This window comes from Dasypus novemcinctus, chromosome 3 (assembly GCF_030445035.2).
Source record: "Dasypus novemcinctus isolate mDasNov1 chromosome 3, mDasNov1.1.hap2, whole genome shotgun sequence".
In the NCBI taxonomy this organism is placed as follows: domain Eukaryota; kingdom Metazoa; phylum Chordata; class Mammalia; order Cingulata; family Dasypodidae; genus Dasypus; species Dasypus novemcinctus.
Window position 1 is genome coordinate 81,581,321 of NC_080675.1, and position 27,956 is coordinate 81,609,276.

General features: G+C 37.8%; 1 protein-coding gene across 12 annotated transcripts in view; it reads right to left on the minus strand.

The window, feature by feature from the left end:
- The window catches only part of NPAS3 (neuronal PAS domain protein 3), a 908,953-nt gene that overhangs the window by 233,260 nt on the left and 647,737 nt on the right, over positions 1-27,956 (minus strand). For all 12 annotated transcript variants that reach the window (XM_058293563.2, XM_058293564.2, XM_058293562.2 and 9 more), the window contains one exon: positions 22,697-22,786. In XM_058293563.2, coding sequence (XP_058149546.1) covers positions 22,697-22,786 — 90 coding nt within the window. The remainder of the gene's footprint in view (positions 1-22,696; positions 22,787-27,956) is intronic.

Consider the following 27,956-nt stretch of genomic DNA (forward strand, 5'->3'; position numbering starts at 1 on the left):
AAAGCAGTGGAGACAACTGCAACATCAACAATGCATTTGGCCCAGGAACTGCTAATGAACATAAAGTGCAGTGGTGGTTCAAGAAGTTTTGCAAAGGAGACGAGAGTCTTGAAGATGAGAAGTGCAGTGGCCAGCCATCGGAAGTTGACAACGACCAGTTGAGAGCAATCATCAAAGCTGGTCCTCTTAAAAAGTTGCCGAAGAACTCAATGTCGACCATTCTATGGTCGTACAGTATTTGAGGCAAATTGGAAAAGTGAAAAAGCTTGCCAATTGGGTGCCTAATGAGCTGACTGAAAATAAAAAAATTTGTCATTTTGAAGTGTCTTCTCTTCTACACAAAAACAACGATCATTTCTCAATTGGATTGTGACATGCAACGAGAAATGGATTTTATGTGACAACCAGCAACAACCAGCTCAGTGGTTGGACTGAGAAGAAACTCCAAAGCACTTCCCAAAGACAAACTTGCACCAAAAAAAGGTCATGGTCACTGCTGCTCTGCTGCTGGTCTGATCCACTACAGCTTCCTGAATCCCAGCAAAACCATTATATCTGAGAAGTATGCTCAGCAAATTGATGAGATGCACCAAAAACTGCAATGCCCGCAGCTGGCATTGGTCAACAGAAAGGGCCCAATGCTTCTCCACAAAAACGCCCAACTGCACATCGCACAACCAAGGCTTCAAAAGTTGAACAAACTGGGCTACCAAGTTTTGCCTCATCTGCCATATTCACCTGACCTCTCGCTAACCAACGACCATTTCTTCAAGCATCTTGACAACTTTTTGCAGAGAAAACACTTCTACAACGAGCAGGCTACAGAAAATGCTTTCCAAGGGTTCATTGAATCCTGAAGCATGGATTTTTACACGAATACACAAACTTATTTCTCACTGGCAAAAATGTGTTGATTGTAATGGTTCCTATTTTGATTAATAAAGATGTGTTTGAGTCTAGTATAATGGTTTAAAATTCATGGTCTGAAATTGCAATTCCTTTTGTACCAATCTAATGAAATACATTGTCTTTTTTACTAAATTTCTGAATATTTATCATAAAGATATAAAAATGGGTACATATAAAATATTTTTTAGGACTATTTAACAAAATAAATGCACTTACATTGCAGCAGTACAAAATTGGAAACAACATAAATGTTCAAGAATAAGAGCCTGTTTAAATAAATGATGGCACATCTATAGAAAGAAATGCTAGGTATCCACTAACAATAATTTTGTAAGTGTATTTGTTAATACTTCAAAAAACCCATAGTATTTTAAGTAAAAAAATAAACAAAAGGTTACAAAGCAGTAACAAATATAAAACAAATACAAATATGTAAATATAAATCCATAGAGAAGTATCAGCTAGTAAACACATCAAAATGCTTAAAGTATTTTTTTTTCTGACTGGCTATGATATTTTTACCTATTTGTTAATCTATATTGTTTGAGTGCTTTTGTTATGAGTATAATTTACTTTTGTAATTAAAAATAAAACTCATTTTTAATTAGAAGACTTGTCACGGGATAAGTTAATTACTGCATGTGTAAACTATAATGCAAATTTTTACTTCACTAAATGAGCACAAGTTTCCTTTACATTACACCTCTGAAATATCAGCTTTATTCAGCAACTTTGGCTAGGACTTACAAAATGAAGAGGATAATACATTTTTCTTTATTCTGACATGCATTTCTATTAATTATGTACCTTCTCCGTGTTCATCAACAGGAAACTTCAGGGTAAGTTTTTCCTACCAATTTTAAACAGTTCTGCATGGCTAATTTTCAGGTCTGTCAAGAAAAGCCATGACTAATATTCCAGTGTCATGTTTATAGCCATCTGTGTAGAAACAAAATCAGGTTTGGACAGCTTTTATCTTGCTAAGGTTCACATATTTTGATGTGTGGGATGAATACTTGGGTTTAGAAGCATAAATGGATTAACATGTTTGGCAGGGGGGAGGGGAATGGACAGCTTCTTCAAAACCAGCTCTTCCAAGTGCTGATGGAAACTAATGAAAACAACACAACCACTTTTGTGGATAAAGACAAAGAAAAAACAGAAGAAAGCATAGATAGTTGTAGGGTATAGTTTGGGCTTCCCTCAAATATGAATAGAAGCAAGATGTTTCTAAGAAAACTTAGAGAAAGCTGAGCAATTTTGTTTTATAGTCGCAAAGATTATTTCCTCAAGGTATAAAGAAAAGAGGCAGCAGGCAAGCCCGCCTGGTTCTGTATTGCCCCCGGGACCAAGAGCAATGCCGTGGCTCTAAGTCTGCGGGTCAACATGCAGAGAACGTAAAAGGCTCTCACCAGCTTTTAAACTCCACACTTCACCATTAGGCCTTTAAAATACACCTGCCATCTGGCCTCACTCAGTTCCCCGATAATTATTTTCTCTTTACCCTTTCTGCCCTGGAGTCATTTTAGAAGGAAATTATTAAGCATAGGATTAGATACATAGCAAATAATGACTTTTACCTAACATTTTGGGGATACTGGCTTTTAACATCACACCTTTGGGAGTTTTTCTTCCTCTTGTCCAATTAATAAAGGAAGAGCTTGGTTGCTCTGAAATTTCCACCCAGGAAGTGGCCTCTCTGACCCATAAGTACCCTGGGCATAAGCCCCTTTGGTGTTCACATGGTTTGCCCAATGGCCAGACCAGACCTTAGACCTTATATTTATTTATAAATATATAAAAAATATATATATTTATACAAAATCCCTATTTAATATAAACTATTGCCCACCATAGCAAGTGGGGTGATAGAAGTGGTGACCTTTACTTCAAGACTACCAAATAGAGAAGGTTCAGGATTTTATGACCAGCAAAGGGATATTAGTAAAATGGTTGGTCTACCGAATTTAAAAATGTAACTCCAAATTAATTTTAAAAGCCTGAAATAAAACGGAAGAACTTTGTAGGAGATCCATATGGTGTATCTACAGGATATCAAGAGTCCAGATGTTTAGAAACATCTGTATTACTGCTTGAACTTTTCCATTTTCCTCTTGATGTTCGGCTTCGTGTAGATACAAGAGATTTACTTCCAACTTTGGCAGCTTTCAGAATAAATGGAAAATAGTTTATTATATTGCTTATTTTTGATACTTTTAGACTGAGGCTAACCTCCTCATTACTTTATCCCCCATGATATTATTGAGTAGATGCCTAATACATTTTGGTTGAATGAGGGAAACTGATGATCCATAATTGAATGTACAACTGAATAGAGAAACTATTTCTGAATAGGGCAATTCCATTATTAGTAATAGCATATCTATGAACTCAGCAGTACATTTATTCTGAATCCTTCATTCTATGCATCCACATTTCATCAATCTTTATCATCTCTCATTATAATATATAGAGAGGCTGAATAATTATTCTTGTTTTACAGGTGAAAATACTGAGGAACTGAGATATGAAATCTGTCAAGTCACATACTAAGATCCTGTAGATCATTCAACTGCCTATCCCAAATATTCCAATAAAATATGATCCTTCTCTGATTGTAAAGTTTTATTATTCGAGCTTAGAAGAGATTTATTTCTGCATTTATTTATTTTGGTATGGGGTATGAATTACAAAGAAGCGTGAATTAGGGACCTATATTTGAGACACATCCTAGAATTCATTTTCCCCAAACACCTTTATTTTCCATCAGAGGCAAGAACTCTCTTTCTAGATGGTATTGATTACTCTGGATAAAGTGGGAATATAGAAAAACCTAACTCATAGGTTGTTGTGAGGATGAATCTACTTTCTAAGGTTGTTGTGAAGTATGATCTCTACCTCACAGGGTTGCTGAGAGTCTTAACTGAGAAATCATGGTAAGAGACTCTAGTACAGTGTCTGGCACATAGCATTTGCTTGAAGAGATGTAACTTGCTGCTTTATTATTCCTAATGCTGCTAGCACTGAGCTTGGCACATAGTCTCTTCTCAGTAAATTTAAGTTTACTCCCACTTCCTGCTATGTAGATGCTGATAATATTTGAGTCTGCTTTTTCATTATTATAACATGTTATTGTGTGAGAAAAGATAACCCCATTTTTTCCCTGCTGGTTTCATTAGGGGATGAGTAAGTTGGATAGGTAAAACCAGTCTTCCGAAACTGACCCCAGTCATGCCTCTCAGAATTGACTGACCTATTAAGAAAACCCCTAAATGCAGGATTATTTATATGGGCAAGATACTCTGTGGAAGTTGGAGAGCATTCAGTCAGCCATTCCACAAATATTTATTGAGTGGTTCTTTCGTAAACACAGGATATATTACTGCCCCATTGGCCATACCTCCATGTAAACAGAGGATGGGTATCAATAGTCCATCTGACATGAAATGAGAAGGATGCAAAGGAAGAATGAGTTTAGAACTATCAAAGCAGCAAAAGGAGATGTGGGTAATACTTTTCTTTAGAAACTAGAAGGAACTTAACAAGCTGCCTGAGGTCCTGAGGTGAATTTTAGACTCCATGTGGTAAGTTAAGGTTGTCACAAATCTGAGAGACAGTGTACTAGAGACCAAAGATAGGATGTGGGTGACCACAGAGGGTTATTTTATTTGCCTTTTGATTTGGGGAATGGATTTACTAGTCAATTCTCCTTATGCAGGTCAGTGCATTTACAGATGAGAGGTCAGAATTTTAAGTTGTCATCTGGAGGATGGTTGGAGATCTTCACCATGTTTTAATTTCCTTATCCCAAAGAGAAGAAAAGCTTTGTGAGGGCTAGGTTGTTGGTAGAGAGGGAGTATTCACTGTGGCATTATAGGGGAGAGAGAATATCGGATCATTTTCAGGTTAGCTCTTCATCTCCCCAGCAAGAGAGTAGAGGTTTCAGCATTGGTCAAGGTCCTCTGGCAAGAAAAGAAGTGGGATGTGACATCTGGAGTCAAGAGGTAGAGTCCTGATTTATCACTTAGTAGCTCTGTGACCTTGGAAGTTCACCACTTGTGATTTTAGTTTCTGCATCCAAAAATGGGCATATTTAGCCTCAGGAGATAACTGTGGCCAAGCTATGAGAGGTATAGAAACGTGCTACCCATTTCTTTACAGGATCTATGAAGGTCTCACCTGAACACTAAGGGTAAACCAAACATGAAAAAACACACTGAAGCAGGGCAATTGATTTGGGAAGAATGGTATTATGTTTGTTATTTTGGTAATCTGAAGAGCTGTTAGTAATCCACAGTCTATTTGTAAAAAAAAAACAAGTATCAAAAGTTCCCAGGGTAGTCCTGGGCCCTAGTTTATAGCCAGGGAATTGTTTAATTTTGGTCATGTTTTAATTTTAACTTAATTTAATTTTTCACAATGCTCTTTGGCACCAGTTTGGATTTGAATGTACTAACCAAAGTCTAAGCAGCTATTTTTTTATTTTTTTATTTTTTTTGATTTTTTTAATTGATTTTGTAAAAATATTACATTAAAAAATATGAGGTCCCATTCGACCCCACCACCCCTACCGCACCCCTCCCCCCCCCCAGCAACACTCACTCCCATCATCATGACACATCCATTGCATTTGGTAAGTACATCTCTGGGTATCTCTGCACCTCATGGTCATTGGTCCACATCATGGCCCACACTCTCCCCCATTCCATCCAGTGGGCCCTGGGAGGATTTACAATGTCCAGTGATTGCCCCTGAAGCACCATCCAGGGCAACTCCAAGTCCCAAAGGCACCTCCACATCTCATCTCTTCCTGCCATTCCCCATACCCAACAGCCACCATGTCCACTTTTCCCACTCCATTGCCACCTTTTCTCTGAGGTCCTTGGATTGGTTGTGTCCGTTGCACCTCTATGTCAAGAGGAGCTAAGCAGCTATTGTACTTAGTCACATTGTGACCAGTAAATCTTTCTCTAGTGGCTGTGGCCTTGCAAATTGAAGAGCTTGGGCCCACAGGCTCGTTCTTTGAAGAAAGATTAATTTAAAACCTATTTTCTCCCAAACCATTTGGCCATCCATCCCAACTCTTTTTCAAAGGGAAAGACTCAGAAGGAGCTGATCTAAGACTTAATTTTACTGCTGAAATTCCTCTGAATGCCTGCTTTTTACTCTTTATTTGTATAAACATGTTACAATAATGTATATGACCTCAAGTGCAAGTATTCTAGTTTTCTAGGCTGCTCAAAGTAGATACCACAAAATGGGCTGTGTTAAACAATGGGAATTTATTAGCTTATAGGTTGAGGCTAGAAAAATGTCCAAACCAAGGCATTATCAAGGTGATGCTTTCTTCCTGAAGACTGGCTTTCAGCGATCCTTGGCTTTTCTGATACATAGCAAGGCACATGGCAGTGTCTGCTGTTCTCTCTTCTCTTCCAGGTATCGTTGCTTTCAGCTTCTTGCTTCTCTTTTTCCTTGTGTTCATTCCATTTATGAAGAGCTCCAATAAGAGGATAAAGACCCATCCTGAATAACATGGGTTACACCTTAACTGAAATCATTTCATCAGATGGTCCCACATATAATGGGCCCACATCCACAGGAATGGGTTAAATTTAAGAACATGTTTTCCTGGGGTACACAGAATTCAAACCACCATAGAAAGACACCCAGGGATTGGGTAGGAATGGCACACAAATGGCAGGAGACACTAAATGCTGCACTTCACTCTAGATCTGAACCAGAGGAGGGCATTTTAAAGTGGCCCTTTCTGATCATCGTGTTAAAAAACAAATGAATAAAAGTCAGCATTTGAAACCTGCACTCAACTCCTGCAGGCAAGGATATTTCCTTTTTTTAATTTATTGAGATCTCCCTCTCCTTTACTTAATGTACAGAGCCAAGTTATTCAGCACTGCCACCAAGCAGGAGCTTTTTAAATGATTCAGGGAAGTATAGCTTTCATTTAGGTTTGTGCCCTCCAGTCTGTTTATACTGGTCGATACACTTGTCTGAAAAATATAATGGATTAGCACATCATTCAACAAGCTAGTCAGAAGGCAAGCTCAGGGCGACAGACACCAAAAAGTAAATTACAGTCAGTAGTAGGGGTAGGCCATGCCTAGAGCTAGGAAACATCGTATCAGCACAAAACCTGTGTTCTCTGAGAATGGTGGTGGAACTGAAAGGGATGAAAAATTTACACTCAAATATAATAAAACAATCAGCTCTACACATTCATATGGTACTATAAACTGTTTGGTTTATGATATCAAATGCAAAGGAAACCTGGCCCTCACAACCATGCCACACATTATAAACTCAGCTGGAAACAGGCATGGATGGCATTTGTTTCACTTAATAGGTCCACTTTTGCAAGTAGGCACATATCATGGATTATTTTATACATTCCATTTAAATATTTGTAAAATGCTGGTTTGCCACAGGTTTGTTCTCGGCAACCCAAGGACTAAGATGGCTATAAAGAATCTATTTATTCGCTTCTTCTCTCTTTTTCCAACCCTCTCTCCTTCCTCCCCCCTTTTCTCTTTCTCAAGAAACAAAAAGCAGGATTGAGACACATTCTCAAAATCTAGAATTTATATTTTCTATATCATCTACTTTGATGTGAACCAGATCACTATGGCAGATACACGTCTAGTTAAAATTATTAAACAGCTTTCTATTTTATGATCACTGACATCTAAAGATAATGATCAGAAATATATTTTAAAATCCCAATAGCATTTTTCATTTCACCATTAACAAATACTCCAAAGAACAAAACAAATAAATCATTCCCCTTGCCAAGAGCTCACAGTAGGACTGTAATGTTCTTGGACATTGTACCTCCATAAGAATACCCTTTTTGGCAATTATGCCTCAATTGTGTATAGAGACAAATGACGCAGAAAAGGAATGTGGAAGCCTCAGTTTTCAGATGGTGCATTAAGGACAATAGGACAACTTGAAAATTTAAAGATAGACCTGCAAAATTACTCATCAGAGGGGCTGCTTACATGTGATTTAAGAAAAGAAGCAAGGATTACAGAAAATACTTTCTCCATTTTTCCCTATCTATACAAATGATCAGATGTTAGCACTGGGGCACAACCCTTGAATCTTAGATTCTGGCAATCTCAATGGACTTACCGATTAATTAGAAGTGGAAAAGTCATATGCAGCCGGCTACATTCAGGTGTCTACATTAAATGATATTAGTTAATGGTATGAGGTGCTGGTCCACAATTGAATCCATGACTCCCTCTAGAATAAGATTTTGTCTCACTGGCAGCACTTCCATCTGATTTGGCCGAAAAGGGTCAGAATTATCCTGGCCTTAAGCCCTTGACTGACATTTCCTGCCTTGATCTTTCCACATGCCTGGCTTCACAGGTACTCTAGCATGTCAGTCAATTGCATCACTGTGCAGATGAACCAAGGCTGGCCAAGCCTAGCAAAACTAACCCTATAGTCTTCTGGTCTCATCTTTAGCAGGTAAGTGGCATCACGAACTCTTAAAACCGATCTATTTCCTTCTCCATTCTTACCTCCAAATTCCATTCCCCTCCTTCTCTTCAGCAGACGAACAAGAGGTATCCTTACTATTTCCCAGGTACAGGCCTACCTTGTTCCTCAATATCAAGTTTCTCCTTTTGAGACCAGTGTCCAATGAGTATCCTTCTCTTGAATCTTTATTATTTTTTTATCTACACGCCCCATCTCTTCAAACTAATGTTAAAGTCTCAGCTTAAAAATTATATCCATTAACACTTTCTCTCTCCCAAACTACTTTTTCCCTCCTGTTGCACCTCCCTTCTTTACCACCAAACTGCTTAGAAGAGAGGCCAAGACTGGATGAACACATTTGTACCTCTCACTCCTCAAACATACTGCATTTTGCTTTCAGTGTTCACTAGTGATATTGATGATATCCAAATCACTGATGCCATCCTAACTGATGGGTGCAATAATTTTATTTTTATTTTTTCTATCATAAAACTTTTGGTAACTGTTGATCACACCCTTTCTGAAAACCTCTTCCTTTGAATTTCTTAACAACAACCTCTCATGGTTTTCCTTAAGGAGGATACTCTCCAGGTTGTTCTCTGATAATCTGCGCTACATCTAATATGCTGCCTCCTCTACTTTCACCTCTCAGTAAATTGGGATCTTCCCAGGGCTGCCTCCTCAGCTCCCTCCTTGTACTCCAAGTTCTCACTGGTAATCTTATCTAACTCTTTCAGGTCCAGATATAATCTACATGCTATCCACTTTCAAACCTGTGACCTTCAAGCCAACTACTCTCTTGAGCTCTAAAGCCCATCTATTCAAAATGTTCACAAGCTTCTCAAACGCCACTTGTCCAAAATGGAGCTAAGTTTTAAAAATGCACAAACCCTCTCCTATGTTCCTTCTGCTTCCATCCCATTTGGTCAATTACCAAGGCACTCATCTTACCTGAGAGGATGGCCCCTCAAATCCATCTTTTTCTTATTTCCACTGGCCCATCATATTGCAAGCCTCTTCCATCTCTTTCCTGGAGTATTTATCAATCCCTTAATTGGAAGATACCATCTATCTACCAAATATTTACCAGATTTTTTTTCTGAAGCACAGATCTATTATTGTCTTTTCCCTTTACAACATTTTATGGTCCCTCAGAGGCTTAAGAAGAAAGTCCAATTTCCTTAGCTTCCTCTTACGGGGCCCTTTCCAATTTTGTCTAATCATAAATTTCCAGACTTGTCTCTTGCCATAAAAAATGACTTTGCAGGTATGCCTCCTTTTGCCTGTAAAATTCCCCTTTTCCAAGTGGAAAATGTCCACCTACCTGTCAAAACCCGACCTAAAGGTCATTTCTTCTGTAACTCCTTTGCCAACTTCTCTAAGAGTTAGTCATCCACATTCTCTGTTTCCGTGGGTTTTACTGTATCTTTCTATTAAACTTCTAATTTAAAAATTGAGTATTTATTAAATTATTTGAGACCTACTATGTGTAGGCCACTATGGCTTAGTTGCTACTATGTCATTTTGGAGCCAACAGGTCCTTGAGAGCAGGGACTATGCAATTCATATTCACCTTTATAGATGTAGTTTCTAGCAGAGTTTTGGCAGATGTGAGTCACTTAGTAAGTGCTGGCTGACTTTAGGCACGTATAAATGCACAGTAAGTGCTTGAAAAATGTCACGGGTACCCTGGGTCCAGGCCTATATTATTCATCCCTGGACCTTACTACTCAAGCTTGGAATACTCCTAGTAATGTTGAACAGCAGAATTTTCAGATGTGTTTATGTAATTTTACCAATGTTTCCGAAGTTCATTTTTTATTCACTGGCCTCACATGAATTACTATTTTATGGTTCTCAGCAGGATGCTTAATTGCTCCAAGTCTCAGTTTCTCTTAACCCATGAAACTTGTATAGTTCTACTTACTAATTGCCCAAACTGCTCAGAAGCAGCAAAGCAATAATGGTTAACAATGAGGGCGCTGGAGTCAAGCTGAGGTGGATATAAATGCTAGTTCTATCACTCACTAGTGGCATGACCTCGAGTAAGTATCTCTACATGCCTCAGTTTCCTTATCTATACAATGGGGACAGTAACTGTAGCTAATAAAAGTTAGGATTATAAACTTTAATGGAAGTAAAGCACTTAGAACAGTGCATGGGACAAGGCCTGGGGGTAATAAGCATTGACTATAATTATTGTTAATTGTGAGGCTGTAATTAGGAATGAAGTCCAGTGTTAGGAACACTTCACAGAGAGGGCATCAAGAATGCACAAGACAACCATATGAATAATAATACCTCAGATGGTGGAGAACCATATACATCTTCAATGTGTTTCCTACATTTTAGATGTGCAGACACCCTACTGAAATGTTTGGGAAATGTAATAAATATGAATTGACTATTTTTAAATGCCTAGAGTCAATAAAATCAGTGTCTATTCTCTAAAATGAAATACTGCTGTTAAAAAGAAAGTCAGTCTGTCCTTTGTATTAGCCTGGAATAAAAGGGTAACAATCAGGTATTGGGGAGAACTACAGTTATTGACATCACTGACCTATAAACTTATCCCCTTCAGCATGATATACAGCACTTCAGTACCCTTGTTTTTGTATAATTGCTATTACCAAAAGCCTTTCAATTTCGAGTGCTCAAACGAGAGCAATTCATATGTCAGATAATCTGCCAACAAGGAAAACTAATTTCAAAATATTTGATCATAAAAGTTGTCCTCAGCTTCTATGGAGATAATTTAGTCAAATAATATCAGATAATCTGAAAGCCGTCTTAGCAGGAAATTGCTAAGGACTCCATCTAAGCCGCATCCATTTGCACTTATATAAATGTACTGAAAGTGTAGGAGACTTTGACAGCCTGCCATATGTGATTTCATTCCATAGCCTACCTACTTTACCATCAAAAGTTATATCCTTTGAAGCATTGCCAGAATTACTTTACCCCAGTAGATATGCTAGATGTGCCCTTTAAAAGCCATATCATTTCTTTTCTACTCTGACTAGTTCAGAGTAGCATCTGCTCAACTAAATTCCTTTGAAGGTTAAAAATAAAATAGCCCACTTCTTCCAGGCTCTGCTACCTCTACCCCCACCCTAGTGCTTCTAATAAAATGCTGAATGAATTGCAGAGTGCATGCATGCCTTAGAAAGAAGGACCCTGAGCAACCAGCCCTTTATTTGACACTTCAGGAAAATGAAGATGCAGGTTTCTCCAAGTTTACTCATCTGATTAGTAGCAGAGGCAAGACGAGAACCCGGGTCCCCTGGTTCCCAGTCCGGAGCTCTTTGTCCTAAGACTGAGAGTCGAATAGACAAAAGGATCACGGCAGAAACTGACAAGAGGAAACATGACTGACACAGTGTCTTAATTTTATGAAAAGAAAATGAATGCTTGGATTTCATCTCCAGGAAACATTTGCTTTTTAGAAATAGTCATATTTGGCACTCTCTCTCCTCAGTGCTGCTGACAGTTGCAGTCAGTTATTACACTGTTGTGACTTGGAAGCTGATGCCCCCAAACAGATCAAAATTAGCAACATCATGATGCAGGATTGTCTGTTTTCCCCTCAGCTTGCTAATCTATGCTTCTTTTATAATTATTTTAAAAGGTACTATCTGATTTCCTGAGCACCGCCCCAGGTGTTCTCAGTGATAATGAATGGATAAACATATCATACAGTGTCACGGAGCAGTTGTGACATTTTAGAAATATCTACAGTTCAACTCCTCTAATTTCAATGTATGCTACACCCAAGGTTGCAGGCCTGTGTTTTTACTAAAGAGCTGAATGAGACCCAGTAATTGCATGATTTACTTGTCTGCTCAAGTGAAAAGGTTTTGAAATGTACTGAAATGGCACAGTCCTTTCTTGGTCTTTGCAAGCCCTGCAATGTCAATTTTAATTAATGAACTGGAAAAATTATGTGTTTTTTTTTTTATTTCAGGGAATTGGTTCACAGTCTCACCTATTATTTTCCTTGAATTTGCATCTTCTGTCATCAGGGATGTGCAGACTTTTCTAATTCATATGGATATGTAGACAGGACATCACAAGCATGCAAAATTTCTACTGCACAGCAGTTTGAAGTGATCGACCAGAATGAATAGTCTGATCATGTTTCCCTCGTCCAGATGACCAGGTTGCAAACACGATTCCCGTTACAGTTGGCAACCAAGGAAGAGGAGATCCCCAGGCTTATTAGGGGTGGTGAACTCCGCCTACTCTTAAAAAGTCGTGTGTCAACAGACTCTCATTTTCCACATGCTCTTTTCTGACTGATCGTAAAATGGAAAGTCTCTGAACACTGTTCATGTTCAAGCCTCTCTCCCTTCTCTTCACCCCACTTTTGCTTTTGTCCAGCTGATAATGATTCTATGCACAGACCTACACAAGATAGGAACTCACCATTTAAAGGAACACAAAACATCCTTCTTTAGTCACTTCGTAATCTTGCTAGTCTTAATATTTGTTAAAACAGAGAAAGCCTGTATCTTTCACGGGAAACAACCAGATCCTAACTGATGCTGCTATTACTGCCTTCTGGAAACATTTCTTTGTGTTACCCATTTACATTGCCAAGTGCATTTTGTGCAAATGTTTTCTTCAAGCTCATGATAGACATCCAGTTTAGCAATTAGGGATTTTGATTAACCAGATCTAAGCATCTAAGAAAGTATGGTAGGAACAAACACTTGAAAGTCAAGCTGGACTATAGAATGATAAAATTCAGAGGTTCATGAAACCATCTCTTAAGGTATATGCTCCTTAAAACCTTAGCTCTTTCCTACTCAAGAGGCAATTTCCCACTGTTTCTTTAGCAAAGCATTTCTAAAAAGCCCATAGTTCTAAAGCAATGTTCTCCTTTGGGAGAGAGGTCAAAGAGGGATTGCTTGAAATAAAGCTTGCTTCTCCAAAATCTAGAAGAAAAACTAAACAGAGGCTATAATTTTTTTACGTGACATCCAAATGGCATATTACTCACATACTTTCTAGATTTACCAAATGCCACATTGGGCCCACAGGTGTTCTGTGCCACATCTACCAAGGGCTTTAGAGTGCCCTGCAAATAACCACATTTCAGATTACTTTTTTTCCTTTCCAGGGAAAAACTTCTTTTTCCATACACTCTCTTGCTCTCAAAAAGTTTGCATAGTTATTGAAAGAAATAGATTTAATTTGCCAGCACATTAAAAATTAATGGCATCAGAGAAAGTTTTTGTCTTATTATTGAATGTGGTAAATTTGCGGCTGCAGGAGGCTGAAAAGGGGAGGAGACAATCAAAGGAAAACCTCCTTTACTGTTTCAGTGAATCATTTCGGTGCTTATTTATATCAATAGGCAAAAAATGCGGTAAGCACAGAAACCAAATCAGAGAGAAATCAATTTTGTATACTTATATATACGTATATAGGCATGTGAATAGACATATATTTACACAAATATACAGTCAGAGATGCTTTAAATCATTGGAACAGTTGTTATCATATTCTTTAAAAATGACTATTTAGGAAAAAGAGATTGCATCTTTGGACTGTCACCCAAAGGAGGCGAAGGGAATAAGAATGATAAAAAGTCACAAGGCATTTGTTGTCTAAAACTGGCATTGATTTTCAGGTTATCAACCTGGTTCTAGACCTTATGCAAAAACTTAAAGTCAATTTTCTTATTTTATTACAATTGAAATTATCACTGAAATTGTTGCCATGTTACTCCTGTCATGAAAACCATGTCTTCTTATGTGTAAAAGCTAAAACCCATTATAGATTGAATGTGTGTGTATAGAAATGGAATTTGGATTTCACATGAATTTAACGATTTTATGACCTCCTTCCCAGAAGGCCAGGTTATTTCTTATTCTTCATATGAGCAGTTAGCATTCACTCATCACTCTTACCAGGTCCAGGCTAACTGAGGAAGGAGAGCTGGTTAAGGTGTAGAGGTATTATTTTACATATATTGTCTATAGAAGCACCATATTATGGACAGAAATTATCTCTACTTTCCAACTTTGCATAATAAAATAAGCCACTAAATTAATACCATATAGGAAATACTATTTGACAGAAAGAGAAATGTACATTGCTTTCCAGAAAACTGGGGACATTACACTGCCAATGCCTACATGAATAATACATGGGTTAATTCAGAAAAACACCGTTTCATTATTTAAAAATGAATAAATTAGGGACTTAGAATGATGACTAAATTTTCTTCTTAATCTTACTTTTACTCAGTGCTCTACTTTAAAAACGAATCTGAAAATACAGTTTTACCCATACAAATAAAACAAGCTAGTGCCTGACAAAGTATTTTTTCTGACTTTAAATTTCCTGATCCCACAATGAAAATACTAAATTTTCTTTTCTTTTCTTTTCTTTTTTTTTGCCCCTGGCTCACATTAACTTCAGAGATTAAGAGGCAATGTAGAAGGTCTTCAATTTATACATTTGAAACTCGTGAGCCTATCTTTTATTGTTCTGAGATTCTGTGATTTAGTCTAATGAGGGAAGCCCTCTTTGCATAGAGAATCCCTGTGTTTTAGCTTCACTGCCTGGAAAAATATGTTCAAAGGAATAAATTAAAAAAACATGATTCTCGTGTACAATGAAGCAACCATCTTTCATTTACTTTCAGAGATTTTGGTCTACTCTGAAGACCTGTTAAAAATCAGTCCCATTTGGGCCTGATGAAAGCATGGAGGACAGAAAGAAATGCACCAGTGATAAGAAATTAATTTGGAGTTAAAATAAGTATAACACCCCCACACAGTGTATTTAGGCTGAGCATAAAGTGACAGCCAGCAGATTATTCTACCGATTTCTAATGTTGGAAATTCGGGTGGCATTTACTAGCATAACCTTTCAACTCTGAGCACATCAATAGAGGCCGACAGTGCCTTGAAATATGATTCCTTGCAGATAGCATATCCTCATTCATCTGACTGTGCTGCTCTGTGCTCCATTGCACAAACAGCGTCTCACCCACTTCTGAGAGGACACTAATAAAAAAGGCATCAATTTTCAGCTCTAGTACTACTGTGATCTCTTTATATGTTCGACATCCAACATTAAATTAAAATGCTGTTATAAATCCTACTTTCTGAATCTGGAATGAGTGTTGGGTTTTTGTCGCATGAGACTGCAGCAAATCTTGTCAAAAGCAAGGAAGCACGTCTTGTTCACTCAGAATTAATGTTGTGGATGAAAGAAGGAGGTAAAAGGGGTTGAATATGGTGAACTGAGGGTGTCAAAGGCAGTGGGGACTATAGCTCCAGGGTGCCAAACCAGACCGGGCATTTGCTGCTTTCAAGAAGTGGCTAATCAAGAATTGTAATTATCAACGACAAGCTGTGTGGCAGGAAGATTACTGATAAACAGATACACATACACACATATACATACATATATCAACAGACAATTTTTCAACATTAAAAAAAATTCACTTATTTCTCTCTGGCAGAAAAAATACTTTGTAAATACCAGTGGTCTTGAAAAGCCTCACAGATTACATCAAATCTCCTGGAACGGAGGCTGCCACTGGGATTCAAAGCCAAATAGTGCAGGGTGATGTGCTCTCTGGGTTTTCTGTCATTGTTAAATAATTTTAAAGTTCCAAGAGGAATACTTGGCATGACTGCATGGGGAAGAAGGTAATAGTCTAAGGAACTAATGTGTATGCATTAAGACACTTTCAGAACCTTTTCTATGTAAAGTTTATATGGAAAGGGGGGAGGGGGAAATCCCTGCAAGAACAAGGGAGAAAGAAGCTGGTAAGGCTTTTCCATGTTGCTGAAGAAAGGGGAAAGAAACATCATAGGAGAATATTAGGGAATTCTTCTTCTCTTTCTCATAAAAAAGATCCCTGCCAATATAAGAGCTCATCTAAGAACTATGCAAACTAAAAGGTAATCAGGCTTCAACGAAGACATACAGAGTGCACAGCTATGTTCTTCTGCCTGGCTCATTCATAATAATGGATGAAATGAAGAGGCGTGTTTGCCTATTTGGGAGGGTGAAATGGAAGGAAAAGGGGGAAGAGTGAGCAGTTCAATATCTGGATCGAACAGAGGAACTTTCCCCCCTAAGGATCCTGCCCAGAGGAACCTTGACATGCACAAAGTCAGAACGTAGACAAAGTTGCCCTGGTGAGAACGATAAGGTCACCCGTGGGATTGCTGAGATTATCTCTGTCAAGCACTCGGACAGCATGCAGTCAAATGATGCATCATGCAGTCATTTTCGGGGGGGAAAAATCAATTTCTTCACCAGGTCGCTATTTGCTTTTCAAAGTGCCCTTGTAGGCCTTCACCACCAAGCATTTATCAATTTAAATGTTGTAAATTGATAATGTGCCACTGTGCCTTGTACTGTTTCTGAATTATTTTGATACTTTTATTTTCTCAATAGTCTCTAAACCCTCAGAGCCTGCACATTCAAAAGGACATATTTCTTTGTTACACCAAAAAGTGATGAACTTTTTATGATTAGTATAGGAGAAAATTGCAGAATTCCTGAAAACAAAACAACACAAAAAAATCAACTGCACAAGTTGCAGAAAATGATACATTTTTCTTCCTTTTTTAAAAAATTAAGGTTATGCTTATTGGAAAGACTCTAAATGGGAGGGAGTGTACAGAACAAGTGATATTTGGAGTACTATATGTATTCATTTATTTGAAGGAACCCCAGCCATCCTAGTCTTGCATAAATTTAGAATACCAAATGCAAAAATGCTAACACTTGGCTCCATCATTATAATCCCTCTGCTGTGTTGAAACAATACCTTTTTTTTCCTCTTTATATTCCAGCTCTCTAGGATGTGATGATGCCAAACAAGAGTAATAACTTGTAAGAAAAGCTAATGTCTTCCTTTTTTCACCCTACTAAAGAAATATATCTTTTACAAGCACGGAAGTGAGGGTATTAACCACATACTAACCTCAACTTGATTTGCATTGAAAAACACAGAATGGAAGAGTTGGGGCTTGCACTTTGGAAAAGCAAAAGAAAGGCATGGCAGTTGCAAAGCATCTTTAACCTCCAGTGATTTATTGGCCCTCAGCCAAGTTATCAGGGGAATCTAATTCTTCTTTATTATTCAAATAAACCACATTTGGCACCATGGTTCCCTTTCAGAATAGCTTCACAAATAGACTGAGCGCTGTCATTTATTTGACCTTGTACTTGTGTGCTGTAGCTGTAATTTTATTTGCCATTCTATATAACAAATGCAGAGAAATCTAAAATATGGAGATGAACAACAGGATGGGGAAAGCAGTTTATGGTAAATATATCCACATGGCTTAAAAAAAAGATGAAATTTAAAACAACCATTTACCCCTTTTCACCTTCACCTCTATTAGCTCTTATTATATCTGCAGCCACCGTGCCCCTTTCAGCAAGCTGCCTTGAAACAAGCCAGTTTGTAACCTTGTCTGCAGCTACCTTCTGGCTGGCTTACAACAGCAAGCAGATCTCTTATGTGAGGGTGGGGAGTTGGTGAGGAGAAGGGAAGAGACTCACTACATGCGCGCTGGGCACTGGTGGCAGGGAGGGGTGATGAGGACACATTTCAAGAGAGGACTCAGCTCTTGTGTAGGGTATTTTCTAATGATATCACAACTTTAAAAATCTGTTTATTTCCCAGTTTGTTCTAGATTTCACTTTTGTTTTAAACAGGGCTCCATGTTAATGTGAAAATATTTCGCTGGCATAGGTGTACTTTGGAATCATCATCTTTCACCACACTTTCAAGAAAAAGTGTTTTTAGGAGATGTGAGTCCATTTTCAATCTCTAACTGAATGCCATGTCCTCTGCCTCTGGCAACTAACTTAAATGTCAGGACTTATAAGAAAATGTAGGCTTTATGTATGGATACGGGAAGATTTAAAACAATATAAGCCATCAAAGTAGTTGATGCTAATGTGACGCCTGTATGCCAGAACATAACCTTGAGATGATTTTCTGTGTGTCATTGGCTGAAGGGGTAACTGGCTGCCTCTTGCTTAGGACACTTGCAATATGCCTGCCATGTTGGTTAGGCGGGTCATTACAGCCTTGCTGTTAAAGTGGGCCCCAATGGAAGCAAAATAGTATATTATCCACATGCTAGCCCCAAGAGAAATCCTATGTGAGAGCTTTTTTGAGATTTCAGGTCCAGGAATAACATTGTTTTCCTTAAGAAGCTGCTATGCTTCCTTAGTTTTGATGGTTGCTTGCTTTTTTTTCTTTTTTCTTTTTTTTGCTTTGGCTGCCTGGAAGCTCACAGTTAAATTTGAAGCTTGATTTGCTCATTTGTCCCCCTTCTTATAAGCCTCTATTTGTTTTCTATTATTTGGTATTAGGAGATTACGTACTTTTAAAAATTTCCCCCCCAAATTCCCTAGTTCTATTTTGCCTTTGTTTATATTGGCATTGTTTATGTAAACTATTCAAATCCTTTGTGGAATGAGAAGGGTATTAGCCACAAATTTATCTTTCTCTGAGCTTCAACTCTTCCATCAACTAGAAATGCTTCTTGTTCATCAGGTAAAGTCTCTTTTGAATTCTGTGGTGATTAAACCCCTAACATGATAGAAGAGACATCATAAAAGCTAGATATAGATCACTGAAACATTTCCAGTGTTAGGAAATCAGCTTTGCTTGCTGCCTTTATTTTCAATTCCATTATGGCTAGAGAGCAGGTTGTCCTTAACAGTTCTGAATGCCATCACCAGGGATAAGAAGTTATTTGGTCTCTATGCGAACCAAACTCAGCATCAATATTTGGGGATCTTCCCTGCAGATAAGGCCTTATATTCTCACTGGGAATCATCTTTACTCACAGAAGCAAGTCAAAAGTGCATATTTCTAAAACCTAAAACCTCTTCTTGGATGTTAAGTTAAATATACATCTATGGCAAGGTCAAAGGGATAACTGAGGAGGTTCAGACTTCATCGTGATCCACTTCATGTCCATCATCTTGCAATATGAGAACACTTTAAAGAGACTAACTGGCAGGCACATGGCCTGGACACTAGGAACTGTTACACTTGATGGAATGTAAAAGAAAAAATCCACTTGAACTGTCCTCATACTCATCCTACACACTGCAGTTCAGTAGAAGATTTTCCTGCTTTCTTTTCTCATGAGCCAAAAAAGAATCCTAATTCTTTCCTGAGCATAAGCCATTTTAAAGCTACCATATTTATTTACATGTTGAAAGAAAATAAAACTGAGGAAGGAATATCTTGAGAGTTAGAAATGCAGACACAGTTATGCTATGCTATGACTACCAAACGTGACATGTTCCTAATATTCCACAACAATTTTTCTAGATGCATCTTTAATGATACAATTACACATTGTCTGTATTTTTTTAAAGATTTATTTTTTATTTATTTCTCTCCCCCTGCCCCACGCAGTTGTCTGCTCTATGTGTCCATTCGCTGTGTGTTCTTCTGTGACTCCTTCTATCCTTTACACATTGTCTTTATTAATGAAACAATTTAAAAAGGAAAGGAGGAGCCATCCGTTTATTGGCTCTTTTTCATTTTCTAAAATTTGATGGAATAACCACTTAGCCAAAGATGTATAACACAAGCCCTTGGTTTGCACTTAAGTGTGGATATTTGGAAAAGAGCAAATGCTTAACTGGATAACTATGAGTACATTTTACTTAATATGTTACCCACGAGCACCCCATTTCTACAACTGAGAAAGGCCATTGACGAAACTTGGGAAGGGTTATGTCTCAGGGACCTCGATTACCCTCTTGAGATATAAAACCTTAACTGGTTTGGAAATGCTTTCCCATGTTTTCGCATAGACTTCTCCCCTCACGCTTTGGGCACTTAAAAACATACCATGAGCTTATCAGATTATTTTCATGTGAACCCTCGCTGTTCCTAAACTTTGGTTTTGAACTCTGAATACCTAAATTGGCATATGTGAAAACCATTTTCTGCTGATTTACCCTTCATCTTTTCACTGGTGCAGTGTTGCCAGATGAATACCTCTGTTTCATAGCTCCTAGCCTCCACTTGCATATTTGACCCTTTCTGCTTAGACTGAACACATACCACAGAGAAGGCAGCAGCACATTGTGGGCAGGTTTTACCCTTGGCTACGTCAGGATGCTGACTATTGCCATGCACTTTAAAACCCACCACACATAATAACAGAGACTGACTGTGCAGAAGTTACCAACTGCTGTACTACATCCACATAGCTGCTTTATTCTGCAGAAACCTCAATTATTTGTCTCAGGTTTTAGGAAAAGATTGGCTGTGTACTAAAGTAAAGAAGCAATGAAATAAACCTCTTTTAAGGAGAAACCAGCACAGGGTTAAAGCCAATTTTTTTTCTTGAACAGATGATATTTCAGATGGCCACACTATTCCAGATGCATCAATTTCCTTGAAAATCCAATCCATATATGTGCATATGCTGTGCTGGCAGGAGGACTGACTGAAATGGCCAAAACCCAAGAGCTAATATTCTCTTGGCCAGAATAATGCAATTATTATTTTCCTAGCTATCAGTCTAAGCATACAGAGCCATCTGTTATGCAAAGCAAACATACACATCTCAATTACAGAAAATGCAGTTGCCTTGACAGAATTTGGATTACACCACTAACCAGGGCTGTAAAATGTGACTTGAGCTAGTATATAATGGATGCTTTTCAGGAGTTCCCTAATTAGCATTTACCTGCTTAAACTAATTATTCATCCCTCTTCTTTACTGGCTTATTAAACTTCGTTGGATACTACATGCAGAACAGATGAATTTGGGCATTGCAGAACAACAAACAGTGGCATTTCCAGTTCTATAAGGTATTAATAACATAATGGCGCATCAATTTCAAAACTGGAGCTTCTCAATACTTGGTCCCAAACAGATTAAGAAAAGGCTTAAAGTCTATTAAAGGCTATTACAAAACCAGAGATTTCAACGAGATACAAGAATACTAATATTGAGTTAACAATAGCTCAGTTCCTATCATTTGGTTTGCTAACGTCCACATAAAATACAGTTTACGCTGCAGCCAACAGCCTGCATGTTCTTCAAGGAAGATTGAATGGACCCTTGTTCAGATTCTCAACAGTAAATAACCAAATTTGGCAGCATTTCTCCTCCTTCCTCAACCCTCCCCCCAACTGTCAAATATCTCTATTATTTCCCGATGTCTTTCTTGATTTAGTCATTACTCAGCAAACTCACTAACAGCCTGAAGGTTCCAGCCATGCTGGGTGTCTCCTCAGAGCTGTGCCAACTTTCAGAGGTAATGAATCTGTGGTAGGCTCCTCTTAAGAGTGGAGAGACAAATCTTATCTCATCTTTGGATGCGAGGGGCAACTGAATTCAAGATTAATTGTCCAACTTAGCAGATCATCCTAAACCTACAAGATCCCTTTCACTCAGGCAGTGTTTCCTTCATGCCACACCACCAAGTGAACAGGGTCAAGTCCAGCCCGTCACCTGTATGGTCACAAATACTCAGATGCTCAGGATTTTTACAGAGAAAACATCTGGATAATTAGAAGAATTGCAAACTTTTCTTCAGGATATTTTGGCCTTCTGCAAATGCAGCACGTCTTGGAATTCAATGCAACTAAAATGTACGCATTCAAGGGGGGATATCAAGAACTAACATTAGGATTTTGTCTCTTGCCCCATCCACCTCCATCTTCCTTTCTTTTAACCTTTGATAAATATGTGCATAATTAACTGCAAATAATGAAAGGCTATCTTATTTCATGAAATTGTCTTTCAGCATTGGGAAGCATTCGCCAAGGCAGCAAAAATATATCCTTGCTGGAACCCTCCCTGCAACACATTTTAATGGTCTCTTTCAGCATTTCTTGACTCCAAATGACTCCCTGTCATTGTGTCAGCTCCCAGGATAATGCAGGGTACTCCATAAACATCCAGTAATAGGACACAAGGGAAGCACTATTAGTATGTCCCTCTCCTACCGGGCATAGAGGTTTCAAAGTTCAAAACAGCCAAGGGAAGAAACTTCATTTGTTCTCAATAAATTAATAATGATCTTTGGGAGTTGGGGAGGGGGACTAAAGTTTTGAACACAAGTTTATTCTGAACATTCAACACTGACACACAGGTTTCTCACTGACTGCACAAGAATAGCCAGGTGGAGCCACTAAACAATAAATTTGATAATTCATGCTAAACAGAATATCACTTGACGAAGGAAAAGCATGAGGCCGAAGCAGCCTTCACAACTGCTGCTGAGAATCTAAATTGTTTTTACTTACTTGTGAGAGGCCTAGGTAGATGGAGACAGTTTCTGAAATGTACAAAAATTTTCCCTCTTGGTTTAGTGCAAATACAAATCCATCCAGAGACTGCAGAAAGAAAAATAAAGACATAAATACATTAATAAACATATATGATGCAGATTTAATTAACAAGGTATCTGATACAAAACAACACATATTGATACTGAGACCATTTAGCTTCATGATTAACAGAAGTCCTAAGATCTTTTAGTATTGCATTACGCATGAACAGATTAAGGCCTGAATTAAGACCACAAGCTTCCCTTTTTTTCAGGGACGTTATATCTCTGTCATTTTGATCAAGATGCATTACATTCATGTATAAAATAAGGTCATGCTGATTTTATGAGATGTCACCTTTATTTTTTTGATTCAGCAGTTACTGAGATTAAATCAACAATTCTCCATTAAAATAGCTGAACAGGATGGAAATAGTAATGAAACAAAAGCAAAAGCGTTCTTATATGAAGAGCAAATTAAATCACCACTTGAACTACAATGGGCATCAATAATTTGCTAATTGATAAAGGATTATGCCCTGCTTGCTCCTAGAGCCTGTTGTGTTAGAACAAATAGAAAAAGTCAATACAGTATTGGTGAATGTTTATACACTGAAACCTTTAAAAAGTGTGATCCTTCTTTACAAAACTCTATATTAAAATTTTTTATTGTGATAGACCCAGTTTATATTATAACTCCTGAAATAGAAACAAAAGAGGAAAGAGAAAAAAAATCAAAGGATGCAGCATATCATCTGTAACTCTTGAAATCTCAGACCACTTTTCAAATAAAGGGTTGAGGTTTCAGTTGGACAAATGGTATAAATCATCGTGGACTCAAATTGTAATATACCACCCAAATTGAGAATAAATTTGCTTCAAATTCTTGCAACCCAAGTCCATTTTAAACCCTCCATCATCCTTGCATCTTTTGTTTACTTATTTTATTTATTTATTTACTTGCTTATTTATTTATTTACTTGCTTATTTTTTTATTTATCATGGCAGCTTAAACAAGAGAGGCTTGCAGAGAAAACCAAGTTTTAAAGATCAGTGGTTTTAACATAGGTTGTGAATCTGGAAATATAAGAAATCCACACCAGGGAAAAGGTATGTGTAGAAACACAAGATTAGTAACATAATTTTTAAAATATAGGAAAAGGGAAGAATTTTGTAAAATTTAGTTAGAAATACGCACTGCCTCAAATCTCAGTGATAATTTCAGCCTCCTAAAATACTGGATGTCTTTGAATATATACATGTTTGAATATATGAAATGCATAAGTGTATGTACATATGTACGTACATGTGTATATGTGTATATGTTTATATGTATATGTGAAATTTGGATGCCATGCTGTCTGACCGTTCTCACTGCCCTGCTGGTCAGAAAATGTGGGTGGCACCCAACTTTCCAATCCTGTTAGTGGGTTCTAAAAACAACTCAAAAGTCACATTGTATTGCTTCACAAAATTGCAAATGACATAATGAACAAGTTTTGGTCAAGGCGGGCACAACAATAAAGGCTCCATTTTATCTGGATGCATACTGAGGCTTAGTGAATTTCAGCAATGTTCTTGTCCATAGGAACTGATGGAGTTAGGATTTGAACCCTCAATAAATTTTACTGCTATCCACTAAAAAACAAAGTTTCTCTAATTGATATATGTGAATTAGTGAAAAGACAAATTTTCACAGCATTTTGAAGTTAAATATTTATACTAAGAGATAGCTTATCTTTTCTTAAAAATTTGTTTTGGAATAATAGAATAAAAACATTCACGTAATAGAATCCTATCATTAGGAGTAGGAAACAAGGGTCGGCAAGAGTTTATAAGTCACTTCCACAAGAGGTCAGCTGGTTACCTTTGCTCTGTAATGTCTCCCTGGAACCATCTAGGTGGCAGGGAAAAAAATACTAAGAAACCTGGGCTGCTTATCTTTGATACAGATGTCAACCCTCCAGAGCCTCATCAAGTATCACCTTTCGAGTTTATAATATGGGATCATGGAACCTCACTTTGAGCCAGTAAGAAGGGAGAAGAGTTTTCCTCCTAGCAGCTCAGGAATGATGTCCTTTCATCAGGCCTTCACATCAAAAAAAGTATCTTCTGAGAATAACTCATGAGGCTTGAGGACCGTCCCCTGTTTGATCTCCATTCTGGAGTAAAGGTCCTTATTAGATTTACCATTCAACTGAACAGCCATGGCCTGGTATACAATCACAGAGAACTGTGGGCGTTATTTTCTCAAAACTTAAGCCATTGTCAGATTGGAGAGACAACAGAGAAGACATCACAGAGAACTTCTAGAGGGACAAGTAACCATTAGAAGGTTGGCTGGGGAGGAGAGAAAGGACTGACCAAGGTGGCAGGGAGATAATCTCCTGTAATCCAAATCCTCATTTTACAGGTGAGGAAACTGAGACATAGAGAGGCTAAGTGGCTGGACAAGATCATACAGCCAGCTAATACAGAGGCAGGACTAAATCTGCTGCACTCCCATAGTATTATGAAAACATTTACAATATTGTATGGTCCTTGTTGGCTTATTCTTTCAACTCTCAGCTAGAATGAATTTCTCAAGGGTGGGTCAATTTCTTATTCATGATTGTCTAGCTAGCCTATAACAACTGCTCAATCAAGACTTCTTACATCCAGTTGTACCTCCAATTGTTTTACCAAACATGCCAGAATGACTAAGAGATGGGAATTATTTTCTACATGAATTCTTTTTATGGAGCTATTAGATTATTTGAAAATTCAGATGGCAAAAATTTCTAATATAGTCTGAATATCTCTTGATATCCAGAAGATCAGACTTAGATTGGATTCTTTTTTGTCCTTCAAAATGTCCAGTGCTGTTCTTGAATAGAAGTGTCATTTGCCATTCACACACAACCTTTTTCAATAAAGGTGATTGTGATTTTTAACATTAGGTTCCTATCTCTTGTATTCACTAAAATACTATAGGAGGATTGGGCACCACAGACGGGTAAAGGAATAACTGGAGGCTAAACATCTGAGGCTATTAAGCAGTGGCAATCTAAGAGCTGGCCAGTTTGTTTGGCAAAAACAGAGGTTTCAACACATGCTCGAATTTCCTGGTGAGATTAAAATGAGGCTATGTCTATATGCAACAAAGACATTCAGTTAATTCAATTAAAGATAGCAAATTTGGTAGGGAGAAAACAATTAGTACATTCAGTTGTTTGTCATCACAGAGACGTTAAAAAAAGGTTAATTAACCATATTTTTCACTTTTACGTTTATTGTTTCAATCATATCTACAGTCTGAGATGGATACACATAATTCAGGTTTGATGACCTTTCAAATAAAGAAAGGGATGTGAAACTCTATCGTGGTTTGGCATTTGACACATGGCCACTACCTTTTGATTCAGGATTGTCTATGTCTAGCTTTATTTTGCTGCACAGAAAAGTTTGAAGGGTAGCGTCAGCATTGGTATCATCTGGGTGTCTCAGTTTAGAAAGGGGGTGGAGGAAGGAAACAATCACTTGGTCTTGGGAACTAAATGTGATTAATCTAAAAGTTCTGCGGAATTCTTTTTAAAAAATTGATTTGAGAATGCCATTCTATGTACTGTGCTCTTCAACACTGCAGGCTACTTTTTAATTTTTTTTTTAACTGCCCACTGTTTGCAACAGGCACCAATTAAGATTCTGGGGTCAAGAGGTTAATTACATCTCTTACCCAGTATGTAGAATTTTCTGATTATTAACTAAGGTTGGATTAAGATGAAAAAGAACCTACACAAATGTTAATGCTAGTCCCTCCCCGAGAAGATTTATTATAAAGCCATGCTGAAATCTATCTCCTTTCCTCAAAGCAGATGGAAAACAAAATCTAAGAAGAAACAGTGAAACAGACATTTTAAAAGCATGCAAATATCTGATTCATCAAGACAGTTTTCTTATTACTTAAAACAGTTCTAAACCATCCAGACAGGACTGATAGGAGATGTCCTTTGTCACATCCCAGTAAGTCTATGAGGTACACATGCAAGGAGTAAGGCTTGAATACAGAAGTCAGGAGCTAGAGCTCTTTGAATAATAATGTCTGTAATTATAATTTATATCCCCTGACATCAGTGTAACATATAAAGAATAAGGCACAGTTTCTTAACCCTAAAAGCTGAGTGCCTCTAACAGTATTTGTCAAATGATGAGGTTATTTGCTTGCAGGGTATGAAACTAACTATAGCATCATGATTGAAGGGATTCATAATGTTTAATGCATAGTGCTAAATGGATTTATATTTGTCCAAGGAGTTTTGTCTCTGCTTTTTTTTTTTTCCATGCAAATTCCACTACAGCCAAATTTCACAGAATGATATCTTACTATGGTGCCCTTATAGGGACAATTCTCATGTATAGAACTACTCTAAAATTAGTCATTTTTCTTCTACATTCCCAGGCAGAAGGGGAAAAAAAATCACCCCAAACTCTTTTCCTATGACCTAACTCCAGTTAAGAGTGAAGAATTACCAGTAGGCTAGGTTATTTTAATGACAGATTATTTTAAACTAAGCCTTTACCATCTGTTCCACCCCCTAATTATGAATGCAAAAAGAACATATTTCACAATTACATCAGTAAAAAAGTAAGATATACGTGATTTAAATGCACGCATGTGTTCCTGTCCAATGCACCATGCATCTGTGATGTACTTCTAATTCAGGCTCAGATGGGAAGAAAATGCCAAACCATGAGACAGTGTAGCTGCTGATACCCTCAACTTTCCTTCCCAAACCTGGAGTTTTCACTGTTACAACATAATGTTATTAGGACACGAGTAGAGCATTAATTTGAGCACAATGCTTGTCAGGCATTAGATAGGAGCATTCAATAACTGCTAAAATGGCTTTGCTGTTAATGAGGAGAGGCTCTGTAAGAAAATTGCTTCTGCTATCTGAGCAATGGGTTGTTACTGGGGAAAAGCGGGTCTGCCCTTGAACCACTCCTCTATTACGAAAGAGTCTGAGTGAACAAGCCAAACACAAAGGAAGCTTGGCCTGGGAGAGTGAGGACAGGGCTCCAATATTTTTCTTTTCATGCAGTTTTGGCAATAGACAAAAGAGTTTGAAAGAAAAAAAATGTTCCTTAAGATGTTTAGCCTTTGGATTTAAGAACATTTCGACAGAGTTCATTATAGTGCCTTCTGATCACACTCAGGAGTGGCTCTAAACTGCTCACCTACACACACCTGGACTCTA